This window comes from Sinocyclocheilus anshuiensis, unplaced genomic scaffold (genome assembly GCF_001515605.1).
Source record: "Sinocyclocheilus anshuiensis isolate Anshui unplaced genomic scaffold, SAMN03320099.WGS_v1.1 scaffold1073, whole genome shotgun sequence".
NCBI lineage: Eukaryota > Metazoa > Chordata > Actinopteri > Cypriniformes > Cyprinidae > Sinocyclocheilus > Sinocyclocheilus anshuiensis.
Window position 1 is genome coordinate 167,169 of NW_015555774.1, and position 13,328 is coordinate 180,496.

General features: G+C 37.4%; 1 protein-coding gene and 1 pseudogene across 1 annotated transcript in view; one reads left to right on the top strand and one right to left on the bottom strand.

Annotated features, from left to right (window-relative positions):
* Positions 1-834: 834 nt before the first annotated feature.
* On the top strand, positions 835-8,888 carry LOC107674486 (GTPase IMAP family member 4-like; annotated as a pseudogene).
* Positions 8,889-9,493: 605 nt separating this feature from the next.
* The window catches only part of LOC107674488 (ER lumen protein-retaining receptor 3-like), a 6,753-nt gene continuing 2,918 nt past the window's right edge, over positions 9,494-13,328 (bottom strand). The window contains exons 3-5 of the mRNA XM_016468467.1: positions 12,563-12,721; positions 10,742-10,994; positions 9,494-10,146 (exon numbers count right to left, since the gene is read on the bottom strand). Of these exons, the coding sequence (XP_016323953.1) occupies positions 10,103-10,146; positions 10,742-10,994; positions 12,563-12,721 (456 nt within the window). The 3' untranslated portion in view covers positions 9,494-10,102. The remainder of the gene's footprint in view (positions 10,147-10,741; positions 10,995-12,562; positions 12,722-13,328) is intronic.

The following is a 13,328-nucleotide window of genomic DNA, read 5'->3' on the forward strand; positions in this document are numbered from 1 at the left end:
AAAAAAATGTATTTTAATTTGACGTGTTTAGGATTTTTTTTTATTTCAAAATTATTTATTTACTTGAATTTTACATTTGTATGGTTTTATTCATTTTAAAGATTTTTGATTTTTTAATTTCAAAATGTACGTTAATTTTACATTTAAAATATTTAAGAAATTATTATTATTATTAACTAAATTAAGTATCTTTATACATATTTTTAAATATGTTGGCCATCAAACATTTGATGTTGGTCTATTGTTATGCTGGTTATATATATATATATTCCCTTTTTTAAATATATAAAATAAACCAAATCATCTCTGCAACAGAATCATTTATCTGTGGAAAAAAAAAATATATATATTTATTTGTGCAGAAATTATAATTTTTTTACAGGTTCATAGAAACCCTGCAGCATCATTCGACTGTAGGCTATTTACTGTACAAATCAATTGTAAAGATAAAGATTTAAGTCTATTTGTATCTTATGTTTTGTTAAATGAATAAATATACATGTTTTAAGTGTTTTCTCTGTGATTAATAGTAAACATTATTATTATGTTTACCAGAAATTAGTTTTATATAATAATTTAGCAGAACACATTAGAAACCAAATGCACTTAAATGATTACAGTATATTCTAAAGTATATATACATTTATATTTAACTACATATAGGGTACCTATTTACATACAGAGATATTATAAGCGTAATATCGATGATCGACGCGTGGTTTGAGGTGTTTTTGTGGTGTTTGAAGTATTTCTGGGTAATGTTCGATGTGTTTCAGGGTGTTTGTGGTGAGCTCCGTGTGTTTGTCTCTTTAAGTCTCAGTCGTGTGTGGGAATATGGCTGAGGAAAGCGAGTCTTCAGCTGCTGGTGAGTGAAAATAAAAGCACAATACATGTACAGAGTCGCGGTCAAATGATCCGAATTGACGGAGTTTATCAGCTCATGTTACAATCATTACTGCAGGACAGTTAAAGGGACACGGACTTATTTGAATGAAATTCATTTTCATATCACACAGTATTGTTTTATCCTATAAAGAATGACCATAAATGTCTTATTGAGAACTATATGCGCCTGCTTTTATTTTGTCACTTTGTGTGAAAATTTTCATTCGGATTCTTATGATAGAAACTTCTAGAAATTATAGGGATCTAATAAAAACATTTTTGTATTGCATTCCTGTTTATTAATTTATTTTATAGCATTGGACCACATTTTGTGAAGTTTTAAGTCATTTTGTCTATTTTAATTGTATTATTATTTCACTTTTTTCATTCATATTCTGCAGGTCTCCAGATAAAAAACTAAAGCTGATTTGCATGCATAAAGAGTATCAGTTTGCCATAATAAAATAAAACCTATCCTATATGCTTAAAAAAAATCTAATTCTAATAGATTTGTAATGAGTTTGTCTAAAAACCCTTATTGCATTCTTATTTCTGTATTTACGTTTTATTTAATTGCATTTTATGTTATTTTTATTTCTTTGTATTTATTTTATTAGTATTTTACTCTGAATGGCTATACATTTCTTAGTCGTTTTTATTGCAGGGCCACAATCCTAGAATATCATTTAACTGCAACAGATCAATTATATTGCATTCCTGTTTAAGTCTTATTTGTTTGTTTGTTTATTGTTCCATTTTCATTTTGTATTTTTATTTATACGTGTTTATTTATTTTATTAGTATATTACTTTGAATTAGTGCTGTCAACGGATTATTTTGGATTAATCGCATCCAAAATAAAAAATGTTTTGTTTATACATAATATTTGTATACCATGTATTTATTATAAATACACACATGCATTTATATATTTAAGAAAAAATATATATTTATATATAATATAAATTATATGAATACAAATATAATTGTATGTGTATATATTTTCAAAATATATACTGTATGTGTATTTATATATACATAATAAATATACAGAGCACACACACACATATTATGTAAACAAAAACTTTTATTTTGGATGCGATTAATCGTGATTAATCATTTGACAGCACTACTTTGAATTAATATAAATTTCATAATAGTACATTTTTAATGCATTTTTATTACTATTAATTACTTTATACATGTAAATCAGGTTTAGTTCTATTGAGTCCTGTATAATGTTCATGAAAACACTCTTGAATAAAAACTTTTCTATTTGTAAACTGTTTGCTGGGCAACAATTAATTGCGATTAGTCACATCCAAAATAAAAGTTTTTATATTTTTTATATTTATTATGTGTGTATACATGTATATATATATGTGTGTGTGTGTGTATGTAAAGACAAACACATACAGTATATATTTTGAAAATATTTACATGTATTTACATGTATATATTTAAATTCATATAATTTATATTATATATAAATATATATAATTATATATATTACATATAAATATATTTAATGTTAACAACATATTTTTTCTTAAATATATACATGCATGTGTGTGTATTTATATATACATAATAAATATACACACTGCACACTCATATATTATGTACACAAAAACTTTAATTCTGGATGTGATTAATCGCGATTAATCGTTGCCCATCACTATAGTAATAATATAATCAGGTGTCTGTTGTCTCAGGCGGTTCGGCTGAGGTCCGAATGGCTCTGTTGGGTCAGACGGGTTCAGGCCGGAGTTCATCTGGAAACACGATTCTGGGTCGATCCTCGTTTTGGACGGATGTATCGCCCCTATAGGTCACCAGCCGCTGCCAGCGTTCAGGGGGCGTGGTGGATGGGCGGAGCCTGTGGCTGATTGACACCCAGGGGTTCTTCCACACCTGTCTGAGCCCGGATGAGGTGCGCGCGGAGCTGAGCCGGTGCGTAGAGCTGAGCGCACCCGGACCGCACGTGTTCCTGCTGGTGCTGCGCGCCACTCTGGACTGGGTCAGCGACGCGTTCACGTGCGGCGATGCACTCGGAGCGAAACCCGCGGACGTCTTCCTGAAGGAGAGCAAGGAATTATGGGAGTTTGTGCGCGGATGGCTATCACGTGTTTGACAGCACTACATAACCAACTGATAATGGAAGCTTGTTTTCACAATGGGATAAAATAAATAAAATAAAATAAGGTAATTGCAACATTTTATCTCGCAATTCTGACTCTTTTTTTTTGTACCGCCATTTTCAATAAAACAGAATTGCGAGTAGGTGCCGATGGCCTCGTGGGCAATGCGCCGACATGTAGTGCCATTGAGCTCTGGCCTGGGCATCCTGAGGTCGAATCCTGGCTCGCAGACCTTTCCCGATCCCATCCCCCTCTCTCTCACCCACTTCGCTTCCTGTCGACCTATACTGTTCTTCAGTGGCCAAAAACGGGGTATACCGGGGTATACAGTGCATAGGGGCGCCACACACAGGGGGGCGCCATTTTGCCAAAATCATTCTGTGAAAATCTTCTTTAATAAAACGTCATAAATAATCAAAAGCTTAGTTATTAAACATAATTAATGCAACATTTTTATTTGACGGTTTTTAGCATTTTAATGAGTTCAACAATGTATTTCTTAAAAACTTATTAAGACGCGGAATGGCCGTATCTCTTTGCGACCACAACGAGTCAAACAAACGCAGAAAAGGTACATGTGCCAAATGATGTTCAGTAGAACAACAGGGAACTGCGGTCTGATGAGATATTTTTATATGTCAGTAAAAAACGTTCCTGTCCTGGCAGCCGTTTTACTTCTGCTCACGGCGCACGCTCTTCAACTGTACGCGAATATGAGGCGCACGCTCACTTCATAAATAAACCGCACTAGAAACTGTGAGCATACATCGTCAGTTAAGTCACGAAATTACCAAAATGGCGATTAAAGCTGCAAAACTGCATGCATGTATGTGAATTACATTTAAGAACGTCTCTCAAATGCATGCTGCCTACTGAAATATTCAGCTATTCGAGATCACAATAGGGCACAAGATGATTTTTAAAAAATTTATAATTTAAAGGTGCAGTGTATAAATTTTAGCGACATCTAGCGGTGAGGTTGCGAATTGCAACCAACGGCTCAGTCCCACGCTCACCCCTCCCTTTAGAGAAGCTACGGTGGCCCATACAGAAGTAAGATGTCATAGTCTGAGACAGCAAAGATAGTCAGCAATGAGGTTTCTTTACAAAGGTAAATTAATGAATTATATTTACTTAATTATTAAATAAATCGATATGTTATTGCAAATATTATACTTGTTCATCATTGTGTCAGTGTTTTATTCGTAAGAACAACATAGTGGTGAAACGCGCTCTGTTTGACCTTTAAGGGCTACTGTACAAACATGGTGGTGACTTCCATGTAAGAGGACCCGCGGTGTATGTAGATATAAATAGCTCATTCTAAGTGAATAAAAACATAACGGCTCATTATGTAAGGTCTTTATACCTCTGAAAACATAGTTATATATATTATATTGCATTTCTATCAATAGATCCTCCTAAATATTACACACTGCACCTTTAATACACAAATAAATGTGAGCAGTGCAGTTAAATGTACTAGAAAATATGCGCTAATTTTAAAGTAATTTTAAAGTACAAAACTGAAAATAAAATAAAACCATATTTAAATGCATAAAATAACTCATTTTACATTCTTACATTATTTTCCTTTGTACAGAGTTTGATTTAGGTATGACAAAAGAATGTTAATAGAATGTTAAACATTGACTGATAACTTTTTCAGAGTTCATTGATTATATAAAATTCAGTGAAGGTCGACTATAGTTATCTGCATGTCTCATCAGTAGGCCTATATGCAAAGATGAAGATTTTGGGGGTTTTAAGACCCAGAACCAAGCTTACTGAGCAATAAAGCTATAGTGAGTCCTTTTATTAAAATCAGAATGTCAAGATATTAACATAATTGCAATATATAAACTCAAAATTGTAAGATATAAACTCAGAATTGCGAGAAACAGAATTGTGAGATACTAACTCAAAATTTCGAGATATTAATGCAGAATTGTGAAATATAAACATAATTGCAAGATAAAACTCAAAATTGCGATATAAACTCAAAATTGTGAGATATAAACTCAGAATTGTGAGATATTAATGCAGAATTGTGAAATATAAACAGAAGTGTGAGATATAATCTCAGAATTGCAAGATATTAACAGAATTGTGAGATACAGCCTTGTGGAAGTATTCATACCCCTTCATTTTTTTCATGTTTTGTTATGTTGCTGCCTTATGATAAACTTCTTTAAATTACTTTTCCCACATCGATCTACACTCCATACACCATACACTGTCAGAAAACATTTGCAAAATTTGTACCTTCAGGGGTACAATGGCTTGTCACTGGGGCAGTACCCTCAAGGGTACACCCGTTGTACCCTTTCACATGGGTACATATCTGTACCCTTGCAGTATGTACCTTTCAAAGGCAAATATGTACCTCTGCTGACTAAATTGTACCTTATAGTGCTATGGTACCATAACGTACCTTTAAAAAAGGTGCAAATTCATCCTTTTAAGGGTACTGCCCCAGTGACAAGCCTTTTGTACCCTTTGATGGCAAATTTGTACTCCATACAGCACATTAAAAAGGCCAGAATGCTGTTTATCACATTTATTAAACATTCAAAACCATTACATTCTCACATTTTTCACAGGATGAATGTTATAAGCTCTATCACAATGTCATAACAGAATCGCCTCGATGTCCGAGCTAAATCGCCTCAGTTGATTGCTGCTTAAGTACGTTAACCTAGTTCGCTCGTGATGACTGACAGGACTAAATGATTAGGACACTACTGGACTTATATTTAGTCTTATATTTTATATTTATATATATTTTTTTTATAAATATGTACCAAATAAAACTGATATAAATCAACACGGATGATATTTCTGTGCTTCGTCTTCAGTTACATGTATTCCAGCTTCTTTCAATTTTTGAAGAAGATCCTCCGTCTACAGCGTCAGAAATGAGACAGCCATGATATGGAATAACCGTCGTGCTCGCGCATAAAATGCACCGCGCGGGCTATAATCCCATTGGACGACACGAATTTAAAGAAAGCTGGCTGCGAAAATGCGTACTTGAACTTTGAGGCAAAGTAAAAGTACCCCATATAATGTTAAATAAACGTTAAATAGTTTCGTCTACATTGTGCTTTTGTTAAGAAAGATAAGTACATGTATTTGTTTAACTCTAAATGAATTACAATTACAATTAAAAATGCAGGCCTACTTTAATACATTTGCTTTATGTTTAAAAGTTATTATCTTGATGCTCTGAATAATCATTTAAATGTCATGCGTTTGTATACTGTTCAGAACTAGTCAGTAAAGATGTGGGCTCTTAAATATATTTGGTTATGTTGTGCATCTCTTCCAAATAACCAACAACGCATGAAAATTAATATCTTACTCTCTGTTTAGTCTATTTTGGGTGACAGTTTCATACACTTTGGCTTACTCCTTTTGTCACACAAGTGATTGTACCTTTGTTTGGGGATTAAATGGTCCAAACATGGACCCTCTGACAGTTGGAAACATATTTGTACCTTTTTTACCCCTAAATGGTACATATGAGTACCCTAAGGTGTAACTATGACCCATTAAGGGTACAACTTCACCATTTGTACCCTAAGTGTTCACAAACGGACCCCAACCGTACCCTTTTTTCTGACAGTGTACTGACAACGCAAAAACTGAATTGTCACAACTTTGTAAATTTAAAAAACTGAAATAAGTACATTGCATAAGTATTCAAAACCTTAACTACATATTTAGCTGAAGCGCCTTTACAGCCTCAAGTCTTTTTTTTGTTTGATTCGACAAGCTTTCCTCATCAGCATTTATCTCTTCGCCTCTCAAGCTCTGTCAGGTTGGATGGGGCAGACGCAGATTTTCAGGTTTCTCCAGAAATTTGATTGGGTTCAAGCTCAGGCTATGGCTGGGCCACTCAAGGACATTCACACAGTTGTCTATAAGCCACTCTTGCTGTGTGCTTAGGGTCACTGTCCTGTTGCAAGGTGAACCTTCTGCCCAGTTTGAGGTTCTGAATGCTCTGGACTGGGTTTTCATTAAGGCTATCTCAATTTTTTGGTGCATTGAGCTTTTCTTCTACTCTGAGTCCCTTGAGCTTTTCTTCTACTCTGACGAGTCCCTCAGTCCCTGCTACTGAAAAACAGCCCCACATCATGAGGCTGCTACCAGCACACTTTACTTTTGGGATACTACTCTGCAGGTGATGAGCGGAGCTGGTTTCCTTCAAACATGATGTTTGGAATTGAGGTTCATTAGACCAGAGAATCTTGTTTCTCACAGTCTGAGGGTCGTTTCGGTGTTTTTTTTTTGAGGTTCATCAGACCAGAGAATCTTGTTTCTCAGAGTCTGAGGGTCCTTTAGGTGCTTTTTTGTAAAGTCCAAGTGTGTTTTCATGCGTCTTAACTGAAGAGAGGATTGAGTTTGGCCACACCGCCATAAAGCACAGATCGGCGGAGTGTTGCAGTGATGTTTGTCCTTCTATAGATTTCTCCTGTCTCCACATATGATGCTAAACTAGAGCAACTATCAGGTTCTTGATCACCACACTAACCAAAGCCCTTCTCCATCAGTTGCTCAGTTTGGCCAGGAGGCCAGCTCTAGAAAGAGTCCTGGTTGTTTCAAACTTCTTCCATTAAGGGTAACAGAGACTACATGCTTCTGTGACCCTTCAATGAAGCAGAATTTTGTTCTGAACTCTTCCCCAGATGTGTGGCTTGACACAAACCTGTCTCTGAGCTCTACAGGCAGTTCTTTTGACCTCAGGGCTTGGTTTTTGCTCTGATATGCATTATCAGCTGTTAGACCTTTTATTAAGACGTGTGTGCCTTTCCAGATCATACCCATTCAATTGAATTTGCCACAGGTTAGCTTCACTCAAAGTGTAGTAACGTCTACAAGCAATATGAATGCTCCTGAGCTAAATTTCAACTGTCCCAGATAAGCATATAAATACTTATGCGTATACTTATTTATTTCCAATAAATTTGCAAAGATGTTAAAAACTTGTTTTTTTGCTTTACCATTAAGGTGTATGGAGTGTAGATTGATGTGGAAAAAAAGTAATTTAAAGCAGTTTAACATAAGGCAGCAACATAAAATGTGGAGAAAAAAAAAAAAAAGAGAAGGGGTATGAATACTTTCGCAAGGCACTGTATAAACTCAGAATTGCAAGACAAACGAGATATTAACACAGAATTGTGAGATACAAACTCAATTTCAAGATGAAATTAAATATAAACAGAATTGTGATATAAACTCACAGAATTGCGAGATATAAGCAAATCTCAACTGCTTGAATTGTTGTAAAATGTAGCTATTTTATCTAACAGCTCTGATAAATGTGACTATAAGGCATAAAGAGATTAAGATATTAATGAACAAGAAGCTGTTTTGAAACAAAGTGTATTGTGAAGAGCACTGCAAAAATAAATGTGACTTGACTGAAGGTCTCGAGGAGAGGTCGCAGGTCACCGAGCTGCTGAAGAAGATCTACTGATGGAGCGTAACGCAGGAGCACATTACACCGCTGACATGCTGCTGCAGGCTGACACTGCTGTACGCCACATGCAGCAGAGGAATCTGGGAGATGATCAGGAGGAGGATGAGGAGGCGAGGAAGAGGGTGGAGTGTCTGTTCTGGTACGAGCTGCTGACGGCCATGGGCCGCGGTGCGGTGGAAGCGTCCGGTGTGATGGAGAAAGGGAAGGGCAAAGGGAAGAAGGTCAAAGCAGTGCAGAGGGTGGCAGCCATCGCCTCCACACTGCTGTCAATCACATCCGCTGCTGAAGTGATGGGAGGAGCCATGAGAGAGGGAACCAAAGTACTGTACAAACACAAGACGACGCTCCTGCGCTAACACACACACACACACACACACACACACTTCAGAGACCTTTAGCAATACAATATGAATAAGCAGATAGAAACATACATCATCATCATCAACACTTCCTCCAGATGTGATCAAACGTTTGCATTACAATGAGATAATGCATGAATCTCCCAAATAACAAATGAAAAAAATAAATAATTTCACAAAATGTTCAGGACAATTGCACCAAAATTATATTTTTCATAAAGAAAATGGGGCCTATTTTAAGACCATACATTTTTTTTTGTGATATATGTAATAAAGCACTTTCAAAACATACTAAAATGCATATTTAAAATTGTATTTATTTTCATTTATTTTAATCAATTTAAAAGTATTTATGTTTATATATATATACACACACACAATGTAACTATTATATACAGTATGTACATATTTTGTTGTACTTAATTTAATTTATGCTGATTTTGTTTTGTAGACAGGAGAATGCAAAAATGATTGTGCTAAAAAATTATATGCATCTTCACACAAAATATATATTTTTTTATTTATGACTGCTTGAATGATAACGTCGGTTTAATCATCACGGATGTCTGATTCACTTAATGAATTAATAAAGAATGACGAAATAAAGAGCCATGACCCACAGATGGACTGAAGTGCGTTTCTGCGCTCATTCGCTCTCATGAACACAAGCATTTGCTCCGCAGAGACAGAAACTCTTTTATTGGCATGCTTTATAAAAACCAGGGCAGATAAACTGCCCATCTTCATTAAAAAAATCATTATGTTATTGCCAGACATCTGTTAAATGTCATTCTCAGACTGAAATGTGGTTTATACAAACATTCATGATCTTCTTGGGTATATTGGCACAAAAACACAAAGATCCAAATCAAACGTCCCTTTACAGAATGAAAAACAATTTATAGTTGGTCATAAACCAAATGATGTACTACAGAAAAAAAAAAACAAGACTATGAGAATAAACGAGAAAAGCAAACTATGAACTACAGAATGTAGAGTGTTTCTCACACATACACATATATAAACACACACACACATCCTCAACACATTGTCTTTATGAACAGAAACACATTAAGGCATCAAAGACGAGACACGTCCAGCAGATCTGATCACTGTAAGGCACAATTACACCAGCCACACATGCAGCTCAAAAACAAGAGCTACAGCGGCGGCCGGTGATCATGTCACAACTGGGTGTGGCCTAATGCAGGGGCAGGGCCTGATCCAACAACTCACACCGGCATCGGCAAAGTCATCTTTCCTCTTCCTCTCAGCACTGCAGATAGATAGATAGATAGATAGATAGATAGATGAGACAAACCACAGACAGATAGACAGACAGAGAGATGGGACAGATGGATGGATGGATAGACATGCAGGCACATTGATCGAAGGATGGATAGACAGATGGACAGACGGATAGACGAAGAGGACAGATAGATGGAAAAACGGACAGAGAGATGGATGGACAGTTGGACAGGAAAACAGATAAAAGGACGAACAGACGGATATACAGACAGACAAACAGATGCATTGAAAGACGGATGATAGACAGACGGATGTACAGATAAAAGAATGGACAGACAGACAGGTAGACAGATAAAAGGATGGATGGACAGATAGACGGATGATAGACAGACGGACAGACAGATAGACAAATAGACAGATGGATAGAAGGATGGTCAGACACATGGATAAACAGAGAGAGATAGGCAGATGGATAGACAGACAGAATGATAAATAGACGGACGGATGGACGGACAGATAGATAGATAGATAAACAAAATACAAAAAAATAACATTGATCAATAAATCATCTAATCATTTCATGAAAATAGATATAAGCTCAAAGTTGTGAGATGTTTGCTGACCTCTGGTGAAGTACAGATAGAAGAAATCGCAGTAGAAGATGGTCTGGACGACGCCGGACACCACGGCGATCTGGTCGAAGAATCCCTCCACGTGATAGCGCCACACCCAGTTAGCGAGGTACAGCGCGCGGTACAGGCCCAGGAAGAACAGGTAGTGTGTGGTGATGGACTCAGCCTCGCCTGTCTTAGTGATCATGAAGAGCTGTGGCAGGATGGCCACCGACTCCAGATAGATGGAGAACGTCCACAGTATCTACACAAACACCGAGATCTGTCATGACAATGTTTCATCTTAAAGCAGTCATGAACTGAGAAAACAAAATTGATCTTTTGAAATATAAGAGGTCATTTTACTATAAAAACATCCTGTTCGTTTCAGAACTCAAAACTTTGTCGTTAGTCTAAAACAGCTTATATTAAAGCCAGTCTGCCAAAACGACAGCGTTTGGAATGTTCTACTCTATGATGTAATAGTGTGGATAAGCACCACCTCCGCAGAAGATGATCAATGCCTGCCTGTTTAGCCCCGCCCACCGATTCTATAGCACTGCCTGTTTACTCCCGCCCACCTATTCTACATCACTGCCTGTTTAGCCCCGCCCACCGATTCTATAGCACTGCCTGTTTACTCCCGCCCACCTATTCTACATCACTGCCTGTTTAGCCCCGCCCACCGATTCTATAGCACTGCCTGTTTACTCCCGCCCACCTATTCTACATCACTGCCTGTTTAGCCCCGCCCACCGATTCTATAGCACTGCCTGTTTACTCCCGCCCACCTATTCTACATCACTGCCTGTTTAGCCCCGCCCACCGATTCTATAGCACTGCCTGTTTACTCCCGCCCACCTATTCTACATCACTGCCTGTTTAGCCCCGCCCACCGATTCTATAGCACTGCCTGTTTACTCCCGCCCACCTATTCTACATCACTGTTTAGTCCCGCCCACCTATTCTACATCACTGCCTGTTTAGCCCCGCCCACCGATTCTATAGCACTGCCTGTTTACTCCCGCCCACCTATTCTACATCACTGTTTAGTCCCGCCCACCTATTCTACATCACTGCCTGTTTAGCCCCGCCCACCGATTCTCACACATGTAGTGTTTATGAGAGAGACAAACACAGGTCAACGCAGAAACCTAAATGTAAAGATGCTCTGAAGACAACAAGACACTGTGCAGTGCAAAGTTGTGGAAAAACAGTGTTTGCATTGGCCTTCCTTCTGATCTCCACGTTAGGAAAGAGTGGATGGACTTTATTTTTAATGAACTTACGTTAGTAAGAACTTGGTCCTTTGTTCACTTCATTTTATCGTGGATTCGTTTACAAACAAGGCACGATTCGATGCGGGATTTTCAGAAAGAGTGAAACTAAAAGACGATGCTGTGGTGACCATATTGGATCTGACAGTCATGTCGCAACAAGTGTGAGTAACTGTTTTTATTACATGATCACTATTGCTTTGTCTGTTAAACAGATCGTTTGATATCTATGGAGTATTTATGCGTTTTTGACCTAAATCACGTGTATCTATGAGAAATGTAGGCTGTCAAACATACACAACTATTAGCCAATCATAGCAGTGGGCGTTTACTTCCGAGCCTACGATCCGGCTCGCCTATTCAAACAGAGCGTTCTGATGAGGGGGGGCCAAAAAAAACAGAACAGAAAATAGCCTATTACTTCTAAATTATGATGTTTTTGATGTAAAAATATTGGTAACATTATAAGTGGACCTCAGAGAGCAGTACAAAACAAAAAAACAGAGCCAGTTCACGACCCCTTTAACATCTAAAGCGCTTGGTGTTGAGCTCTGACCTCCAGCGGCATGAAGGCGTAGTTCTCCAGGAACGACAGACCGGCCACCGGCACCAGCAGGAACTCCACACGGAACGAGTCGCTCTCAGAGTCGTACGAGTTCCTGAAGCGGAAATAGATGAGGCTGACAGTGGCGTACGCCAGGACCAGATACACCACCTGAGAGACAGACAGATCCCTATCACACACCTGTCCAGGGTCCAACCCCACCAAAATATTCACCCAAAACATGGAACTCTATATAAACTGAATAAATGATAAACTGTAAATGTGTTCAGCATTCTGCAACAAACATTTTTAGGATTTTCTTGACACTTTAAATCATAAAGTGTGCAGGATATATTAATATTCATTGCAAGCTTCGGCAGGCATGTAAAATGATACTATGGCTGCGTTTACACTGCAAGTCTTAATGCACAGATCCGATCTTTTGACCATATTCGATTTTTTGGCACGTCTGTTTACATTCACTTTAGACACGACTGGTATCCGATATCTGCGTTTACATTAATTCCCACCCAAAAGGATTGTCTGCAGTGATCGCTTTACTATGCACATGGACAACGGCGGTCATGGATGTTTTGCCGCCCAAAATCTGACTGAACGGATAAAGACCGGAAAATAACGGTAATTTTAATTTGTTAGACTATTTTATCTACAGTTCGTTAGAGGTAGAATTCTTTAGTGAAATAAATTTGATATTTATTGAAATGAATTCGAATTAAGGAGAGAGAGAGAGAGAGAGAGAGAGAGAGCGAGCACGCGC